Source organism: Haemaphysalis longicornis, unplaced genomic scaffold, assembly GCF_048455015.1.
Source record: "Haemaphysalis longicornis isolate Haplotype H1 unplaced genomic scaffold, Haemaphysalis longicornis Haplotype H1 scaffold_2, whole genome shotgun sequence".
NCBI lineage: Eukaryota > Metazoa > Arthropoda > Arachnida > Ixodida > Ixodidae > Haemaphysalis > Haemaphysalis longicornis.
In genome coordinates, this window is record NW_027526295.1 from 105407146 (window position 1) to 105428264 (window position 21119).

At 47.0% G+C, this 21119-nt stretch overlaps 1 protein-coding gene across 3 annotated transcripts in view; it reads left to right on the plus strand.

Moving 5' to 3' along the window:
- LOC144169093 (DNA (cytosine-5)-methyltransferase PliMCI-like) overlaps positions 1–21119 on the plus strand; it is a 150967-nt gene that overhangs the window by 7733 nt on the left and 122115 nt on the right. For all 3 annotated transcript variants that reach the window (XM_077698103.1, XM_077698104.1, XM_077698102.1), the window contains one exon: positions 9492–9650. In XM_077698103.1, the coding sequence (XP_077554229.1) occupies positions 9492–9650 (159 nt within the window). The remainder of the gene's footprint in view (positions 1–9491; positions 9651–21119) is intronic.

The following is a 21119-nucleotide window of genomic DNA, read 5'->3' on the forward strand; positions in this document are numbered from 1 at the left end:
TTTGCGCCGGGTATAAACGGGAGGGAACAAGCGGGAAGGATGAAACGGGAACCTCCCCACTACGGCACGCCTCATTGCCTGCATGGTGTCGGCGCGTTAAGCCCTACAATCAAAAATCGAATTATTTCTCAAAAATGACATTAACTACACACTGTGACTGGGTGGTTAGCCCTGAAAGGTTAATAGTTGAATTCACAGCTATACGAATACAAACTTATGTCGAAGCGGTACAGCCGTGTTTGCCATCAAGTGCAGTGTAGTGTTGGCTCAAATAGCATGAACATCGGCAAACGTGGTCTGACTTCGTTAAGTCTTTTCTGTAAGTGGTTGTCCAAAACGCATTGCAGTGCATGCCACTGTTGTGCCCTTCGTTACATGGGCATTTGGAATGACATGCAGGTCAAAGGGCATGAGAAATTTCAAATGTCATTCAAACTGCTCGGAGCTCTGCTGATATAAACGACAGTTATGAACAGCATTTAAAGGCTTCATTGTTCAGCCGTCACGTTTTGGTGTCGCTGCTGCTGCCAGATTTCGTTCTTGTAACTTAGCATGGAACATTGGACTGCATTGTTACAACGGATCTTCTTACAACAGATATTCGGATACAAAATGCTGATTTCTGATGTTTGGTTTGTATTCCTATCTGTGCTGTTGATCAAAGTTCATTTTCTGAAGGTTCCCTCACAACATACATTCGGATAAACAGACTAGTTTAAAAGGTTAGCAAGTCTGTTTCTGCACCCCTACAGTGGACTTTTGAGTGAAGACAACCTTGTCAATGGTGATCAAACAAAAACGATTTGGAACAATTAAAAGCAACTGTAAATTAGTAGGCATGAAACTTCGTGCTTGCCAGAGACTAGCACTGTGAAGTGCATGCTCTCATGCACTTGCAGTATGTGAATGTGGGATGCCCTGGCAGCCAAGTGATTTGATTTAAAATTGAACAATTTTAGTGCAGCAGATCAGATGTTTTTGCATGAAAGTTTCCATAGCTGAAACAGCAAATGCAAGCCCCCATACACGATAGATGGCTAAACCTCCAAGCTTAGCAACAAGGACTTTGGCTTATATTCATGTGAAGATAATGGAAATTCAAGTGCTGGTTGAAGAAGGGAAAGAGTTGTAATAGTGCAAGTGAACTAAAAGAGAGGGTGCCATATAACAGGAGCACAGAAAATGTAAGAAGGCTCATGTGCGTGATTTGTGATGGGCTTCATAGTGTCACAGAAGGATGAAACAGCTGAAAATCCCAAGTCATCCGGAAGGTTCGTTTGCCTTAATTACCAACCTTTTTTAGTTGTAACTGTATCTTGAGAAAGATGACCGTCATACTTCTATTGCTTGTTTTGTTTTAACTTTTGAGAAGTCCGAACTGTTGCTATAACAGACTTAATCCATGATTCCATCAAAATCTGTAGTAACACTATTTCGATTGTTCACTCTTCTTTGACAGCAGACGAATCGGGAGCATTATCATGGTCTGCTGTAACAAGGTTAAGCTCTACTGAGTTAAATGGGGCCAGGAAAAACATTACTTTTTGTAATAAAAGGGGTTGTAATTGTAAATATATGAGAGTTTATTCACTAAAGGCCCATTATTTTGCAGCATTCACCTATAGCTGGAACATATGCTTGTTTTGTCTAGGCACAGTGACTTTTCATTGCCACATCTTTTTGTTTCATCGCTGTTCGGCTTTTTACCTTTCTGTCCGAAATTTCAGGGGGAACTTGCTCTTTGAAGTGGAAATCTGTTCGCAAAATTTTTGTACATAATTGTGGCATTTGGGTGCTGCGCACGAGGGTATAAATTCTTGCGTTTCAAAGGCAGTTTAAAGCTTCAAAGGCTGTGCTCATGGGTGCTGTTTCAACCCAGCGGCTTCGTCTTAAACCTGCAGTGGCTCCACAGTGCCTGCAAACATCCACTGGTGCATCCTTGCCATGCGAGTAATTTACTTGTTTATTCAGGATAGGGCCCTCTAGGAGGAGGGTATCGGCTAGGCGGGTATTGCATTCGGCTGTGAGTGTTCACACAATGGAGCCCACTTTTTTGCACCACCCCTTGAGCACTCGTTCTCTGCTTTCTGTCGCTCGCTCTGTCACAGAGCAATGCGATTGACAGGAAAAGTTTGCCGACCTGCCTCATATATTGTTCGGGCGATAGAAAAAAAAAGTGTTATGCGGGGTTGAATTTTGTGTTGTCAATTTAGATTAAATTTCATGTTGGGAAAAGCGCGTGTGTTCACGGTTAAACTTTTAAGTTGCGAGTAGCGCTCCGTCGTGTCTTCTTCCTTGTTCAAGTTTTTTCGCGCTTTTCCCAACATGAACCTCTACCAACACGCCCAACTCGCAGTCCTTCTTAGATTATATTTATCAAATTGTATTTCTTTATTATAAATTCCTCACAAAAATTTTTTTACGGGGAAGATGTTCATGCTTTGACAAATTTATTCATGAACAGAAAAAAAAGCACACAAGTTCAGTAACGTATTCAGCAGACCAAGCAGTGGAAAAATTATTCTGAGAAAACTGCAGTTGACGAAAGCTTACACACTAACCACGGGCATTCTAAGTCAACTTTTTTATTTCTTTAATTAATCAGAAACAGTGGGAAGATATCTGATTGGTATCAATGATATTTCAATATTCTTTGTAGGTATTCTTATGCATGCTCATAAAATTTACAGTATCTCGGTGTGAAGCCTAGTGGTAGGGAAAGTAAGGACTTGAGGTTTGCAGCCAGTCCATTCAATGCTTGCACATACAGGGTGTCCCAGCTATCATGCACCAAGATTTAAAAAAAGAGTAATGGTGTAACTCGAAAAAAACCTTGTGCATAATGTTTGCAGTACTGTTTAGAAGCGGGAAGTATTTTTTTGGTTAATGGGACTTAGCTGATTAATTGTAATTAATTATCTAACTCGAGAAGTGCTGTCCTAATCACTAAAGTGTCTATGAGGCACTTGTAGGTACCCACGAGGGGCATCTAACTGCGGTATTTTCAGCGACGAAATAATTGCGTACTCATTTATTCTGACTGATAAAGAAAACCAGCGAAATATGAAAGATACCACGTGATGGCGCCTCCGCGTGCATCGGCAATTAGGCAATTTGCTAGACACCCTGCTTTCGGGTGGCTGACCGCGTGGGGCCTTTCGACTGCGGACGGGAGAGACGTTTCTTCAATTCCGATTTGAATAGAAGCCGAGCTCGGATTCACATTCTGAGAGTTTCTCATACGAGGAAAGGGTGCGAGTTCCACAGCGTCAGACCCTGATGTTGAAACGGTCGGGTCGTCCCGGAAGTGTGCACGGCAAACTGAAAATATCTAGAAGAAAGGTGATTTCTCACCCACCCTCTTTCCTTTCGACGCGTTACATTCCGGTTGCTATCATAGTCAAATAAATCACTATGTTCCTTCCCTCATATTTCGGAAACCAAGCCAACACTGGGGGTGCGTCACGGCCAGAAACACCTGACATTGAAAGGGTTTAAGGAGATTGCGAAAAACATTTGTGAGTACCTTTACTTGTAGCAGTTGCAAGTGTAGGATCTGGCTGCATTGCTTGAAGCTGCTACTGGGCTGCTGACCCACGCAGCTAGGTCACTCGAACAGCATCGTGATGCTTGGTTGTCGCTCCGATCGCTTGCTGGTCAGGAAATGCGGCTACGCCTATTATACAATGGAAAATCTGTTTGCCCTCGCTGGCACAGGCATGGTGACGCGGTCTTAAAACGGGTGACGCGGTCCTAAAAAAGACGGCAGTGGGTTGGCACTCTAGTGCCTCCCGGCACAAACGGAGCTGCGAATTCTTTCTTGGCAGCAGTCGAATGCACAGAAACGAGGTTACTTGAAGTGTCGTCGTGATTCACACTGTTGGTGCGCTGCACCGGGTGCCGTCAGCTTCGGTGCATGAAATTGCTTCGGTGCATGAAATTGCTCCGTGAAGGCTCATCAGGTGGAGAATGAGCCTTCACGGAGCAATTTCATGCACTGAAACTTTCGCCATTTTCAACTTAGTTGCCGGCATTGTGTGATAACAGAGCCGAAGGTCATAAAAAAAAGTGAAAAGCTGAGCAAGAGATCGTAAAGATAGCGCAAAGCCAAATGGTGTAGATAAGCAGACGTCTGATAAGGTGGGCGATGGGAGAAGCCAACGTGAAAAGCGTGGCAGCAGACAGTGACTAGCACTGCAGCCAATAGCAATCGCGTGCTCCCTACCCGCTGTGACCAATCACATCTCCTAGCTGTCTCTTGGGGAAAACGGATGCTGTTTTGCAAGTCCACAAATGAAAGAGAAAAAGTGTTCACTTATTGAGGCCACAAGATAGCAATGTTGCGAGGTTTGGCTTGAGATGAGACTGGCAACAGTGCGAAGATTGGCTTGATTTCAATATTGCAAAGTCATTTTAACGCCACCTGGGCCTTGTGTGTAGCTTTGTCTGCATAGGTCAATTAGACCTGTGCATAATTAGACGCAATCGTAATTAGAGCAAGGGCACTTTGTGAGCTACGCTACACAAAAGCATGGTTGTGTAATGCTTGGCTTTCCTTTTTGCAGTTCTTTGGTTTCCAAGAGTTTGCTCTCTTAAAGTTCTCATGACTGCGTCCAGCTTTGAAGACTCCAAAGCATGTTTCGATTTCCACCACGGCTTTTTCTGCTCACTTTGAGCCACCTGGAGGAAGCAGTTACCCAGCAGCTGGCAGCCAAATCATGCTGGAGTGCCCATCACTATTCAATAGCACTGATGTGCGTGTGCGTAGAGTGGTGGCCCCGGTTCGTGGGTGCAATCCCTGTTCAGTCTGTTGGTAAAAGGGTTCTCTTTCCAAACATGTCATTGCCCGTTCTGATCCCTTTACTCGCAGTAACGCACTCCTTGTGCCGCACAGAGGAGCAGCCAGCTGGCTGTGATGATGAGGTGGAGAGGCAACTTCCATTGTCGTTTTGAAAATGCTCGTGTGTCTAGATTTACGCGCACGTTAAAGATCCCCAGGTACTTGAAATTAATCCCAAGCCCTCCACTACGTGCACCTCATTCCCCAGGTTTGGCAAGTTAAATTCCACAATCAATCAATCAATCAATGTTCCTAAGTTCATTGTCGTCCTGAAGTTGTAACCGAGTATAGTATATAGTATAGTATAGAACCAACAGACAGACTGGTCGGTTAGGCACATGGTAATGTGCCCAAATGGCACATTTACCATGGGCCACACTGACGGTTTTTTATTTTTACTAATTTTGAAATGACACCTTCAGGGCATACCTTGCAAGTTTTTGTCGCAAAGTTTTCGCAGTAGCGTAGCAGCTGTTGTTGTAGGGCGTATCTCCTTGGAGTGATTGTCTGTAAAAAATTTTCTGTTGTTGAAAAAGGTGTATGCCTGGCTTCAACTGAAAATTAGTGTTGTGAGGCGCTTCTTACTGGGGCTCTTGGGCATTGGGAGTCTTGGACTTGCTTACAGATAGACTGAGAAGCGACCCGGCATCCGTTTCAGGGGTGAAGCACCTTAGGGGCTTGGGCTGTCGGCGTCTCCTGTTGGCGTCTCCTGTTGGCGTCTTGTGTAGTCACGGTACTGAAACACAGGCACGCTCGTATTCCAACGCCTCACGCTAGAACGCTCCATCTCCATGCGCAAAAACATGTACCGAAAGAGCACACTGGGACACTCGTTTTTCGCGCTAGAACGCTTCGTGCTTGAAAGACACGAGTATTTTACAGCAAAGCTGTATACCTGTACCTGAGCTCGGCACGATCTGCGACTTGGAAATGCAGGAGCCTCATCAACAGTAGGAGCATTAGGACGAGGGAGAAGAACGCAATAAATGCATTACGCATGTTGACGGGGGTTAGCTACGCGATTGCTGATTGTATATAATAAATGTATACATGTATATAGTTGAAACAATAGTCTTCTGTCTCTCATTGCCCATTAGCAGCGCTTTTGTTGTGGGAAATACCGGCCCACACTGCATGCTTCGCTCCTCCCCAGGTTTCACGTTAGTGGAGATGGCCCGGGAGTTTCTTCACATATTTTCCTATGATGAGCAGAGTCATAGGAGTGTAGATGAAACTACGTGCGCTAAGTTCTACTGATAATTGTAGAGCCTTACAGGCGGGGGGGTGGTGGCCTTAGGGCTACTCTTTCGGAGGTTAACGAGGAGCGGGGTCGTGGTTGGCTCTTTATCCGAGACCCCTGTAGACAGTCTACTAAGAAGAGTAAACTGTCTACCATTGTCTATGATGTCAGTAGAGCAGGGGGACTAGCCGATCTGTAGATCAGCATCCCTATCATTGTGGGTGGTGCAGTTGTTTGTGCTTTATTGGAATTGGAAGCACATGCTCCTCCTCCTCCTATGTGAGAAAGCAGGTTGAAGAGGAGTGTATCTCTGTGTTAGCTTTCGTAAATGGTTGGTGGATCCAAGGAAATGCAATTGGCCTCAACCCTTTTCAAAGCTCTTTAAAAGCTGGTAGTACTAGTACAGTCTACGCCCGTTACAACGGACCCTCTGAATCCGGAAAAAAACGTCCGCCGAAGCCGAAGTATGCAGTATCCGACGAGGGGGCGGGAGGGAGGGGGTTATGAGCCCTAAAGTGGGTACTTTGACAAACATTGCATATGCATAGTACATACACTTTGGTCTTTCTAAACGCCTGCAACACCTCTGCACAGTGTTCGCACGAGGGCAAAGAATCGCGTAAACACCGTTTCCAAAGCTTAGCCCCGGCACTTGGAGAAGGCCTAGCGCATGCGGTCAAGAGTGTAAAGATGGATGATAAGCTGAGCAAATAAAGCAAGAATATAACTAGGCGCAATTATTAACCAGCTATAAAACATCAGTCGTGGCCATCGACATTAGCTAGGATCTTTTAAATTCCCTCACGACGAGGCAGGTTTTCCCGAAACCGTTCGTCAAACAAATCGGATTGCTGCCTGACGTTCCCTCAAGGCAGCTTCCACATTTTAGCGATTTTAGTCTGGTCATTGAAACAGCTGTAATGAAATAATCTGATGACGGTCAGCTGTAAAATCGAAAGTTAGACCAGTTGGACTGCGCACGGTTACTGGCAGATTGCACACGATGGATGGGGAACAACCCCCCTACTTGAGGCATTTCTTACCTTTTTCACCGAACGGAATGAGAACGATGCATGCGTGGGAGCAATAAAAGCTGAACTTCACTGAACACGAGTTTTTTATTACATAAAAAAACTGACGAGGGCATACTCTCCTCCGAGTGCACCACTTCGAGTATTCGATAGCCCTGTTTTCAATCTCACCGGAGTCGCGTTTATCAACAGCGGCCTTGTTCTTGACGGTAGAGCGGACTGTCTGCTTAGACAGGCCTGTACTTCTGGCGATGTTGACCTGTTTTTCCCCATGTTCAACAGCGTTAATTACGCTTAATTTATCCGACAGTGAAATCAGCTACCCTGCCGCTCATGCTGCTAGTCGCACTACAGTGGCTAGAATAGGAAAGTGTGATGACCGTGCCCACTCCCGCGTGCCGCTTTTGGAGGAAATTCCAGGTGGCGCTGTCACACGCTTACACGTTCATTGCGACGGCGGCGGAATATGGAGTACGAATGTATTCGCGCGCAGCACCACATCGAGAAAGCCTCTTTGCGAGCTTTTCAACGTGCTCGCGCAAATTGAGATGCAATGAATGTCGTTTTTTTAAGAACTACTACAATCGAAGTTTACAACTGACTGGACGCGCTTTGACAGCCGAATATAGCCGGTTGGCTCGGACACTTATGAAACACAAAGCAGATAATTGTGCACTGGTAACTGGTAAATATGCATTTTATTTTCGGCGTGCTCGTTACAAACAAACAAAACCTGCTCACTTTTGATGAATTTCGCATGATTCGTTTAAAATTGCAATGTCTCAGAGCCATCAACTTTCTTTGCTCAATGGGCCTTGCCTTTCGCTGCTAGTTCTTTTTTTGTGTGTGTGAACAAATTCAAGCATTTTTTCTCGAATTGTCTTCGGAAAAGTGTTTTCGACCTTCGATTTTGCTGTTACGTGAGGCAATTGAGCTTTAAGTGCTTCTTCCTTTCATGACAAGGCATGCCTTCTCCTTTTTCAATGCCTTTGTGTAAATAAAGTGCAGTTAGAGGACCAAAAGAAATTTGATAACCATGGACGGGGAGAGTGGCAGACTTCTTCAGTATGTCAGTTGTTTCGTAAATGCTTCCAATGTCTGGAAGAGTACGTGTACGGGCTTTGGCTTTATCCTGCGCAATGCGACACGCGCTGTAAGCCACTGTGAAAGGCGAAACACTCCACCAGCGTGTGGTTTTCCCCATGTTGCCGAAGGTCAAGTTCTTCACAGAAAAGGAGCATGGAGTTCTTCAAACTCTGCACTCACAGAGGAGTCACCATCCTTAGCGTTTTTATTGCTGGGTGGGGCCGCGGGTGTGCTTCTCGCTTGACACTTCCTGCTCGGGGAAGTTGTTTCGGCTGGTACTTCGGGAGATTGGGAAATTGCGTGGGCACAGCTTCCGGGGGCAACCGAGGCCTGCCCCTGTAGATTGAGGCAACTTCTCCGTTCACGGTATGTTCAGTGTGCCGGGAGATTTACCTTACGTCGAAGTGTAGCTCGCACATAGCGGTGTTTTCCTTGAGCCGCTTCTCAGTACGTGGTATTGCTCGTCATCGCCACTGCGCCAATATAGACGCGTGTTCTTCGGAACGCCAAATGGCAGTTTCTTTTTGCAGGGCTTGTACACCGCAGAGCGGCCCGGCACAAAATTGTGGCTCTGCTTTGGCGGCAGTTAAACCTGCTACGGCACAGGAAACAAGCGGTGCTTCTCTGTGGTCAAAGCAGCAATCGCATTGCAGACGATCCGCGCGCGCCTCACCAGGCGACGTGTCAACGATCGTGCGCGCCCCCTCGCGGATCCCTATCGGCGGCTTCAAAGCGCCTCATAGGCGCTGCATGCCGCTAATCACACTTTCCTATGCTAGCCACTGTAGTCGCACAAAAAAAGCCACTGGCTTGGCTTGGCTGCACGAATGACCTGGCTGCCAGCAATGTTGCCAGGCATAATTTTTCTTGCACAAATAAACAAAGAAAAAGCACATCGGGTGCCGGCATCGCGGAAGTCCGCTATAAACTTTCAGTCGAAACAATTTTCGCCCAAAATTTAGTCTGTTGTAGCTGATAGTCTGCTCTAGCCGGGTCCGTTGTGAGCGGAGCGGACTCCGTTTAAATGCATGGGGACCAGACAAACCAACAGAAATGGTCTGTTGCCGGATCCGCTGTAACGAGCATAGACTGTACTACCAAGATGACATTCCATGCTATCAACGCCTGCCCCTCCCTATACTATCCCCTGCCACTCCTATGCAGTATGTCCGTTCTCCCCATACTCCTCACATTATATTGCGACATAAATGCCGTCTCACGGTGAAGCAATTGTGGCCTTTTTTCTGTGAAGGTAAGCGACCGCGAGTGACCCGTTCCCTGTTTCCTTGCGCAGGCCCTGCAGCACCACCAGCGCGGGCACTCCCACCAAGCGGGTCCGTTTCAACAGCGCCGGCAGTGGGGGCCTGTCAGCACGGCGGCAGCTGTGGACCCGGCTGCAGCACGAGTCCGTCACCCCCATCCTCAAGACCAAGTCAAGCGCCGCCAAAGAGAAGTAAGGGGTCATCAGCATCGGACGCTACTCGTTTCTTGAGCAACTTTTTTCTGGACTTTTAAAGGGGCATTGCAGACAGAATGCAAGTTTGTTTCATTCGAAAGACAGTTTCGATAGAATTACACGGACACTACTTTTGACGCAGACGTCACTCAAATAGGCTATATAATTGAAAAACAAAAAAAGAGAGAGAGAATGGCCGTGCGACCCACTAGCTCATTTCCCGCACTGGAACCTATGTCATAATATGCACAGCTGTGTGATTGGCTGAGGCCGGCGAAAGCAAACACAAGTTAGGCAGAGCTTATAAGCTTCCAGAAAGAGCCATTTTCGCTTAATGCATATTCATAAGAATGGTGGGGTAAACAGTGGAAGTTACAAAAGTACACGTGCATGTACTTTTACAAAAGTAAAAGTGCTATGCTTGTTTAGCTGCTGGGCAGCTAAACAAGCATAGTGCGCACAGTACCAACAGCAGTATGCACTTGTGCTTCGAAGTAAACATGGAAGCACAACTGCATACTGCTGTTGTACTGAACACACCATGCTTGTTTAGCTGCACAGCGCTCAGGCACTTTAGGGTTGTCTCACTCGACACAGCCCAATTAGTGTTAGCGACATCGTCTTACCGTGACCCTGTTTGTGGAACATACCCCATGTTTCACAAAACTATTACTACCTACCGTAACAAAAAGAAGCCAGGTGCAAATCTGGTCAGAAACAAAGCAAAGGCAGACAGCGGTCTCGCGCAGTATGCTGGTGCCATCTAGAAAGACTAAACAGTTACAACGGTGTTCTGTAGTCTGCTGCGTACTAATGTTAAGTTGAAGACCTGTCCCAGTTACGTCATCGCAGACGTCACAAAACGCACAATATGGTGGGAAAAATCTAAATTTTAACTTAAATTGATTAACATCGTTTGCTGCCATACAAGCACTGGGGGCACTATAAAACACCGAATCTTTTGAATAAAACAAATTTGTATTTTCTCGGCCTGGCCCTGTTATGGCATCATACGAGAGGGCCTATTGGTTGGAGTGCAGAACTCTATTGAAGAGAACCTGTCGCTCAAATGTACAGTGCTGAACACGCTTTATTTATTTATTTATTTTTGCGGTGAGCATGCATGTACTTTAGGAGAAATTTGACTCCAGGGGCGGTATTCTGGAGTTTTGTCCCTTTTGCGTCCCTTTCAAAAGTGTCCCTTTTGGCGAGTCCTGATTGGCTAAAAGCCAACAACCGGAAGTGACGTAACGCAAGCGCGGCAAACCTGCTGCCAACCTTCCTTCATGCTGCCAACGTCCACCTCTTAACCGGAAGTACGTCACGATGAAAGGGACGCAAAAGGGACGTTTTCAAAAGGGACAGTTACGAGAATACCGCCCCAGGAACATCATAGAAGCAAAAATTTCCTTGCACAACTGAGTTTCACGCTATACCAGGGGCAATACGCCTACTTGTTCTGGAGAATTGGGGTTCCCCCCTCTACTTTTTAACAGCAAAGCTGCTTAGCAAATTGCAATTTTTTGTGTCTGCAGTTAAAAATGCCAAGAAAATGCCAAGCGCTCGTGAGCACGTGCATGTGAGCGCGTTCCTCGCAGCGACTTCTTGGCAGTTAAAAAGAACTAGAAAATGCAGAGCGCTCGTGTATACGTGCCTCACGGGGACCGCCCAGCATCCCTGGTGCACGTTGGCCGAGATTGGTCCCTCCCCCCAAAAAAACTTCAGGTTTTGGAGTAATCGTGGCGACATTTGCTCGGAACGAGCAATACACGTCGCGGTGTGTGCCCCTCTTAGCTGATGTGCAGTGATTATCACCTCCAAAAAAAAATGAAAGGAGCTCACACTTATAGCCACAATGAAGGAGTAAAGGTCGTTGGGGCAACGAAGAAAAAGCAAATCGGCTACAATCGTGGACTTAAACCGTCGTGATGGTCGTGAAGGTTGCGTGCAGTTTTGCCATCTTCAAGTCATAAGCGTTGGAGTGAGCTTTCTTCATTTTTTTTACTAGGCTACAGCATGGGCAGGTTCTTAGTTACCGTATTTACACGATTGTAAGACGACCCCCCCAAAATCGCATCTCAAAAAAAAAAAAAAATAATAAAAATATAAAAAAAAAACTTGCGCATTTTACACAAGGGAAATTTATTCACGTGGTTGCGGAGGATTACTCATCGTCGCTGGAGTCGTCCTCGCTGGTGCTGCTGCAGTCCCACAGCACGTCGTCGCCAAGTGTGAGTCCACACTTCGCGAACGACCGCACCACGGCATCGCATGGTACGGCCGCCCATGCGGAGAGGACCCACCCGCACACAGTAGCCAGGGAGGCTCTCCTCACACGCCCGCGTGGCGTAAGTTCGCGGCTTCCTGACGAAATGACGCTCCCGCTTAGAAAATTGTATCACAAAGAGAAGCTCTTCCATCAACTACCAATACCCCCCTACGGCGGCTCTTCCATCGATTATCGGTGCTCCCTCAAGAGCCGTGCGCTCGTCATAAAGGCACTCGTAATGCGCGCAGTAGATGCTAAAAAAAGAAAAGCTTTTGTATAAGCACGCGGAAAACTATGCGATTTGGGTTAAGTGGGAAACTATTCGAGATGACAATCGAAGCAACCGGCAGCAGCCACGCGCGATCGTGATTAAAACAACATGGCGGCTGACGGAAGCAGCCGCTCGCAATTTCTATGAGCGCGTTACTCGCTTTCACGAAGCATTTTGTTCGTCTCTAACACGACCGGCTTTATCGTCGGGGTCTCTAACAAACAAAATGAGTATTAGCGAATCCCTTTATTCAATGCACGGTGCAAACGTAGCCACTATCATATCACGTTGCTTAGTACACTTCCGAACGCGATAGTGGGAGTTTAGTCGCTCTAGGTCCAACTTACAAAAGGTGCATCATTTTTATTGACGTCAGAATGTATGAAATGGTTACCGTAACCATGGAAATGAGCGTGCAAAGCCGTTCACACCTCGAAGCACCCCTGATTTCTTGTCTCTCTTGTCGTTGCAAGCGGTACATGGTTCGATTTCGATTCTAAGACGACCCCCCAACATTGGATTGTCAAATTTGAAAAAAAGGGTCGTCTTACAATCGTGTAAATACGGTACCTTTCACGGAAGTTCTTTTGTAAAACATTCGGGCTGCACCACTGGATATGTTTCAGCACAGCTTTGCTGGTGGGACCATTCTAGCAGGCTGTTCATTGGCCAACAATGGCAATGTCAGCTTCAGCGACTGGGAGCCGCTGGCACATTAGTACCAGTTCTGGCTGCGTAACAAGCTGCTTTGCAACAATGTAACTGTAAGAACAGTTAATGAGCACAACCATCAATGGATAAACAATCCCCCCCTCCCCCCCCCCCCCCCCCCCCAACCCAACTGCTTCGCGAAATTCTAGTGCTTGTAGGCTGCCAACACTCTGAATGTCTTATTCGCACTTTGAACATTCCTGAATTTCGCACAATTCAACTTTTTTTAGGGTTGCGTACAATGCGTATCCTGTGATCTAGACTAGTATTGAAAGACATCTTGCATCTTCTATATCGATTCATTTCTCACAACTACGTTGCAGCTAGGATGTTGTGCCCCTTGCCTGCTTCGGAACCCATTCCCAGTGCTCCGCACTGGTGGTAATCGGCAGGTCGCTCTGCAGGCATAGCCCGTTTTTCCAGTTCACAAATTTGCCTGATTAAAACGGGATCACTTGATCACCTGCCAAGTGTCTATACTTCATAAACCACACCCGTCATACTACTCAGTCAATTTGTATTTTCCCCCAGGCAGCATAGGTCATTCCAAGCTCTTCGATCGAAACCGTACTAGCAAGCTGCACGAGTGCACAGGTAGTGTGTTCAAGAGCGGCAGGAGTCTTTTTATTGTTAGAATACCGGTGTCGAGGCCTTTGTTCTTCCAGCAGGGGTGAGACAGCTGCTGATACTGCTCTGATACAGCTTCTGTTACAATTCCGTCTTCCTGTGCCAGGCTGCTCCAGAGCAGCCTCAAAGGCAAGTATTTCGACGCTTAGGTCAGTTCCCGTGGCAAAAAAGGCGAAGTTGACAACAATATTTTCCAAGCAGCTCAAGTGCTGTTCTTTTGCAGGGAGGGGATGAAGATGTTGGTAACGCTATGTCAGATAAACGCTCGTCTTAAACACACAAACGACAGAAAAAGAAAGGCTGTGAAACGAAGCAAGCTTCTTCTAAAGCATGATTGGCTCTCGGGCTGCGTTCCTTGAAACGGCCTAGGTGCAAAATTTTTGTGTCGCTAACTTCAAAAAAGAATGAAGGACCTGTTGTCAACCTGACACTTGTACATCATTCAATCCAATCCATTCGTGCAGACAGCCGTTCATAAGCAGTCACCGAGAAAGAAAAGCTTTGTTTCCTCCATGTATGTAGTCCATAGCCTATGCATCTGCTGGTTCACTATACCTAAGCTGAAACTGGTCGTTCCAAAGCGTTTGAAGGAACTTCAGCGCAGACAAGTGCTTGGGCGGGCTGTCAGTGTATCTGATGAAGACATTCTCCATTTGGACGGCATTGCACTGTGTGGTGGAGTGCTGTTCAATGCACTGCCTCTTATTAAAAGCAGAGCTCACTCGCACAAAATGTCGTTACTGTGTACCTGTTTTGCGTACTAATTGCTGAAACACAGAGGCTGGTCGACTGATGATTTTGACTTGAGCGTGAGTGTGAAATGGCAAAGGCATGATAGCGGGCACCAACAAGCACAGCATAAAGCTGCTTATCTCTGAGAACCTAATCTCAATAAGCATCTTCAGTGGTTTGCTCAGAAGTGCCTGTGGCATAGCGCTGATTTTGCTGCTCTAAACAAAGTGCACGTGTTTAATATGCGAAAACCCCAATGTGGCATTTGCTGCTGCCTCCTTGCGCATGACCGCCGAGTTCACCGTGGAGGCGCGGAGTGCTTGTCGCTTGCGGTAACGAAAGCCGTTAGCCATGTACATGCACGCGGTCGCGAGCGGAGCGGTGGCAAATAATTTTCCCACACAAACGCACTAATCGGTACATACAGAAAGCGCCCCGGCGGGGATGGCGTAAGCTTAGTGGGCGACACACTGCACAAAACTAGCAGGTGATCGGAACCCTTGAGCAGACACTTCAATAACTTGGCGAACTCTAAAATGTCAGACTCAAAGCATTTATGTCATACCAATGACGTCTGCCCTACTCGTATCTGCTGCTAGTTAACTTTTGGTAACAGCTTCGTCTTGCTTATACTATCTAGTGTAGCCTTATGCTGCTTAGGTGGGCGAGCTATTTGGTATACAATTAGGTTAGGGCTGGTCGTTTATAAGGGCACTTTGGAGCACAAATAAAAATATTGTTTCTAGTTATTATACCATCCTCTTTTTCATTCTTTGCGTGATATTGTAAATACTTTAGACACTTGGATGTACCTGCTGTGCAGGGTTGCCACACATGAACCACACCTCCTGGCTTTCTGCACAATTCGTTGGGCGCTTTTGCAGGACCTTGTCCACTGAAGTTGGAGCGTGTCTGCACAGACTTTAAATTGTTTGCACATCTTTCACATTAATGCTCCAAATTTGGAATTTGGTGCTCCAAAATTATGGTATCTATTTTCCGTAACATGCTCCAAATTTGGATGTCCCTGCCCCGAAACCAAAATTTTCCTGCTCTAAAAATTGCTCCAAATACTATTTGGGCTGTTGCACCGCCCTGATATGGACCGGCAACCGGCCCGCTGTCTGAAAAACTGATCGGGGTGGTCAAAAACGTGGCAGGTGGCAACCCTAATTGTCGCAGTGGCGCTGTTTTTATGCACTTTGACTGCGCCATGTCTGTTTGGACCTCAGGAAAGCAGAAACCAACGTCATTCTTCTGGTTGACCCAACCGCTCCACATTTGTACCAAGTCTATTACAAAGAACAGCAGCCTTGCTGGGTGTGGTGGCTGTTTATACATACTGTGTTTATGTGCGGCCTTGAAAACCTTTCAATTAGTAAAGTTTGTTTTCAAGGCCTTGAAACACCTGGGATTTTCTTCAGTGTCGTGAAAACCCTTTAAATTTTCGTTTTAATAAGCGTAAAAGCAACACAAGGCTACTTAAAGACTCAGTGTTTGTTGTTTGGTTTATATTTTTTTACTGTTAAAAACGTTGCGTTTTGTAGCACACTGAAAATGACTGTTCATGTAACTAACCAACGATTGTGAGGAATCGTCATAGAAGGAAATGTCGCTGCACCCATCGTTTTGACATGGCGATTTGTCTGAAGGCAATTCTTACTGTTAAAACGTGAGCTTTAGCAGAATTCACATTTTAAACTTTCATTTTCAGCGTTAACTTTGCCCTGAACATTATTCTTATTTAAATTTATAACAGATAATGTAGGGCTTCAAACTCCACACAAATTTGAAAGCCCTTGAAAGCACCTGAATTTTTGTCATATAAACCAACATGATCCCCGAGAAAGTGCGAAGAATGTGCTAAGATACAGGCGAAGTCAACATACAACACTTTAGCTGGGTCAAAAGGTATAACACTTGCTGGAGTGGCTTTGCGAACTTTGGCAGGAGACAATGTTTCTACAAGCTTGCTAGCCGTCCGTGGCCTCAGATTCATCATCGTCATCATCATCAGCCTATCCACCCCCACTGCAGGGCAAGGGCCTCTCCCATAGACCTTCAATTATCCCGGTCCTGCGCTAACTGCGACCAATTTATCCCCGCAAACTTCTTGATCTCATCTGCCCACCTAACTTCCTGCCGTCCCCTGCCACGCTTGCCTTTTCTAGGGATCCACTCTGTTGCCCTTGGTGATCAACGGTTATCTTGCCTTCGCATGACATGCCCGGCCCACACCCATTTCTTCATCGTAAATTTCTACTAGTATGTCCTTAACACGCGTTTGTTCCCTGACCCACTCCGCTCTCTTCTTGTCCCTTAACGTTACAGCTATCATCTTCCGTTCCATTGATCGCTGACTCGTCCTCAATTTAAGCTGAACCCTTTTAGTGATCCTCCAAGTTTCTGCCTCATTATAAGTGCTCACCTACGGCACCTCAGATTCAGTCTGCCCCTTATAAGGTCTCTCGCCTCATCTCAGGGTTGAGGAACATATCAGCTCTTGGTCCCTTGCCATAGCAGAAAAAGCCCCCAGGGCATGAATCCCACTCACGCTCAACGTTTCGGTAGGGAGAGAAGGGTCTCAAGAAGGGAGGGGGGTGCTGGCAGTAGCAGGAGGTCACTAGAGAAGGCCAGTGCACTGTGTGCAGCATCATCTGCCGACGGCGGAGGGTGCATTTCCAGAATGCAAGGGCCCATGCACTCTGCGATCGTGTCAGCCCTGTCACCGGCATTGGGCTGGCTGCTAGGCCAGACGACATTGCTAAACAGGGCAAGCGGGCACGCGTGGTTTCCGCGGCGCACAGAACCCAGTACCCGGTCTTTTTCAGCCTGCAGTTCACACCTCTAAGTATTTTATGCGTTCGCCCCGTGCATCGGTTAAGTGTTCGCCACTTTGAATTTGCGCATGAAAACCAGCGCACAGTTGGCAGCTTTATTTGAGATTAGCGAAGTGCTGATAATATCCCTCCCTTTGTAGCCGAAGTAAGGTTTTACGCACATTTTGTTTGCAATTTGACGATGACAAAGCGCTGGTCATCTTCCAGATCAGATATGCTCCTTGCCATGTGGGTGAGGTATGTTTCGTTTCAATGCTTCTGTTTAGAACTCCTAGCCTGAAGGTCCATTCGCAGTTGCGACAGGAGCAACGAAAGCGAGTGATGCGACCACCACACTTGGGGTTCACATTTGCACGCAACACGAGCGATGGCGATTGCTCGTTGCTCTTGCCTCCTTCTGCATTGAGAACAACTATGCAACGGTAGTGACAAGAATTGGCCGAGACCAATGGCTCTTGTCGCATAATGAGAGCAACAGAAAGCGCGTCGCACGTGTCGCTTTTGGTCGTTCCAGTCGCAACTGTGAACGGGCCTTAACACAAGCATACTGCACGGTTGTCTTTGCACAGGAAGGCCAGCAACTACATTGAGCAATTGCACGTGCATTTTCTACGCCTGCTCCTAGATGGCAGCACCCTCTGGGTAAACTTTGCTTGTGGCAGCGCAGAGGTGGTGGCGGCCACTGCAATTCCAAGATGGTGCCAAAAAAACTGCCCCTTTCTGATTGGCCTTTAGTCTTTGCGACGAAAGTGAAAGTCAGTGAGAACAAGTACTTGGCAAGCTGACGACGATAGCGTAAAATTGAAAAATGGGGCCCTGGCTTGCTCTGGGCACTTTGTGTCAGGCTCTTCAACCATGAAAAAAATGAAAGGGAAAGGGCGGGGAAAAATGCCAGCTTTAACGCATTTCTCACCACACAAGGCATTGTTCGTTGTTGGACAAAAGCCGAGAGAGCTACGAAATGTATGATCTTTCAATTAAAACGAGTAAGTTTTGAAGCTCTAGTGTCCCTTTTAAAACTCACTTTTACCCATTTGACATTTCTTGTGGATGTTCAATTTTGGCTTAGATGTTTTGTGCAAACTTTTTAAGAAAATTGGGGAACCGTCCTGATTTACAGTAGTGGATTGCCAGCAAAGCTGCTGGGTTAACAAAAGCAAGAACTTGGTAACATTAGCTGACTTGAACAAGTGATTGATTGATTGATTGATTGATTGACTGATTGATTGATTGATTGTAGGGTTTAACATGCCGACGCAACGCCAGCGATGAGGCGCGGCGTAGTCGAAGGCCCCGGATTAATTTTGACCGCCTGGGGATCTTTACCAACCGCCGAAATCTCATACACACGGGCGTTTTCGCTTTTCACCTCCATCAGAAAAGCGGCCGCCGGGGCTGGGAATCGAACCCGCATCCTCGTACTCAGCAGCACAATGCCTTAGCCACTGAACCACCGCGGCGGGTCGACTTACACAAGTGCACATTGCAAGTGCTTTATTTTGACCAAACTGTAATGAGAATTGAGTTGCGATTAGCGTGGTACGCTCTGATCGGCTCGTCCACAACCTGTGCCACGGCAAACACCAAATCTATGCAGGTTCTCTTGGCTGTTGTGGGTACATTAATTGCGTGTTGAAACACGCGCACGGTGCCTGCAATGTCGCCTCCTTTTGCGCATCTTTACAACTCATGATCTTTGACCAGCCATGCGTTTCACAAACGAGCACGTGTGTTGCGCACGTGCGGGAATTTATTGTCCAGAAATTAGTGCTTCGAAGTTCGCGCTGGCTCGGTTGAAGCTTTGCATCATCTTAGCTTGATACCTGTGTCCTTTGGCACTGATGCATGGCTTGTGGCGCGCATTGCACTCTAGTCTTGCATTTCGTTTGTACTTGGCTTCTGTGATGTGGGGATGTGGGAGGATTCATCGGGAGCCCTTGCTTGTTTCAGATGTCTGCAAGGCGGTCATGGGGGTGGTCTCGCAGCAGGCCGATTGGGAGGTGTTGCGTGAGCAGCCGTTTTGTGTGCATTCTTTTTCTTGCTCTTTATTATTATTTTTTTTTTTCATTTTGTTTTCTGGCTCTTTGGGGTGGCGCATGCGCAGCAGTGTTGCATTCGTCCTCTTCGTTTCCTCCTTCTTTTTAAACCACACGGAGACCCATGAAAAAACCCTGCCCAATAAGAGGCTCACAGCCTCACTGTGAAATTGTTACAGGGAAAAGGTATTACAAGTATGTTGAAAATGTTTGCAGGATGGGGAACACAGTGCCAGTCTTCAAGGGGCCATAAATAGGCTTTCAAAGGTCGCGATTTCAGTCACGTTAGATTATGTGTTCGCAACAACATGTACCGAATATTACACCGCTGCGTAAAGCAGGGTCCACACAAACATGCAAAAAAGATCTTCCTTTCTTTGGTCGTTTACCTGTCAATCCTTGTCTCCATTCTGGCCCACACTGCATAAATTTGCGGCTCTGACAGCCTGACGCAGCTGGCACTGACGACTACGGTGCTGCTATTGGCGGGTTCCCTTGAATGCTGCAGCCAGTCAGTGTTCCCGACTGTGGGGGAAGCCGCCGGTGCATGTTTTGGCAATTCTGGCGAGCGGAACTCCGGCATGGCGTATCTTTGTAGGGACGAATGTCAATCGTCACCATCCGTCACACGAGCTTAGTTGAATTTGTAGACGGAGTGCGTCGTTACAACATGTGGTTAACGCTGAAAAACGTGGAGTGTCTCTGCATGCTGAAATGCCGCTGCATGCGTGACCACAGCACGCAATGTACGCACGAATCGGCACTCACTGCAGCAGCTAAAACTTGTCGCCAGCCACCAGAGGCAAACTGTTGCTGAAAATCAGTTTACAAATGCGGGAAAGTGGGTGATAGTGCTAGTGGTTGTCATCGTTCTCAATGTGGCTTGGTGAAGCAATGACCGTAACTGCGGCGATGCTGAGTCTTTTCTGCATGACCAGGCCTTGTATGGACCTGTTTGCCGTGACAATGCTGTGTGTAAGAAACGTTAGCAAGCGGGTAGTCGTTGGCGGAGATCTTCAGTTATGGTCGTGAGTGAGCACGTTGTGTTTGGGACGGCTCTACCTGGCGTTCAAACGCTCGCTAACCCCACCACAAAACTGATGTGCCGCTGCAAGCACGGCAAGCAGTGCGAGTGGGCCCACTGGCGGTGGCTGCCCCCGCGCCGGGCAGTAGGCAGAGCGTGCGTGTTGGCTGCTAAAGAAGAAAAAGCGCGACGTACCGTTGAGCAGAGCCAATGGCTGCGCATTCCTCAGAATGCGGCGCCTTAACGGGTATCTCTAGGTTTGTTTTTCTCGGAGCTGGCCATCTCGTAGCATCCACAATGTTTTAGAGGCACAAAGAAAGGATGAATACTCCAGGCCTTATTAGTGGCCTTTCGAATGATAACTCGGCTAATACTTGATGCTTTTAAACCATTCTTGCGGCAGGTCGTTCCGCGGATAGTGCTCCAGCGATTGCACACGCAAAATTTTTGCGGCAGGCCTTTCCGTGGTTAGTGCAATTGCTGGAGCAATTGCGCACGTAAAATTTTTGCGGCAGGCCGTTCCGTAGATAGTGCTCTAGCGATTGCACACGTAAATCTTTTGCGGCAGGCCGTTCCGCGGTTAGTGCAATTGCTAGTGCAATTAGTGCAATTGCTGGAGCAATTGCGCACGTAAAATTTTTGCGGCAGGCCGTTCCGTGGATAGTGGCTCTAGCGATTGCACACGTAAAATCGAAACCTTTGGAACACTGCTTAGGGCCCCTTTAAAAGGGGCTATGCAGACAAAACACAAGTTTGGTCAATTCAAAAGATTGGCTTATTAATAAGAATCGGCATGTGACCGACCCTATAGCTGATTTTTCGCAACAGAACCTATGACGTCATAAGCCCGCGCTGCTGTGCGATTGGCTGAGGCCGACAAAAGCAAACGCAAATTAGGCAGGGCTTATAAGCTTGCCAAGCGAGCTATTTGCACTTAAAAAGCAAACGCAAATTAG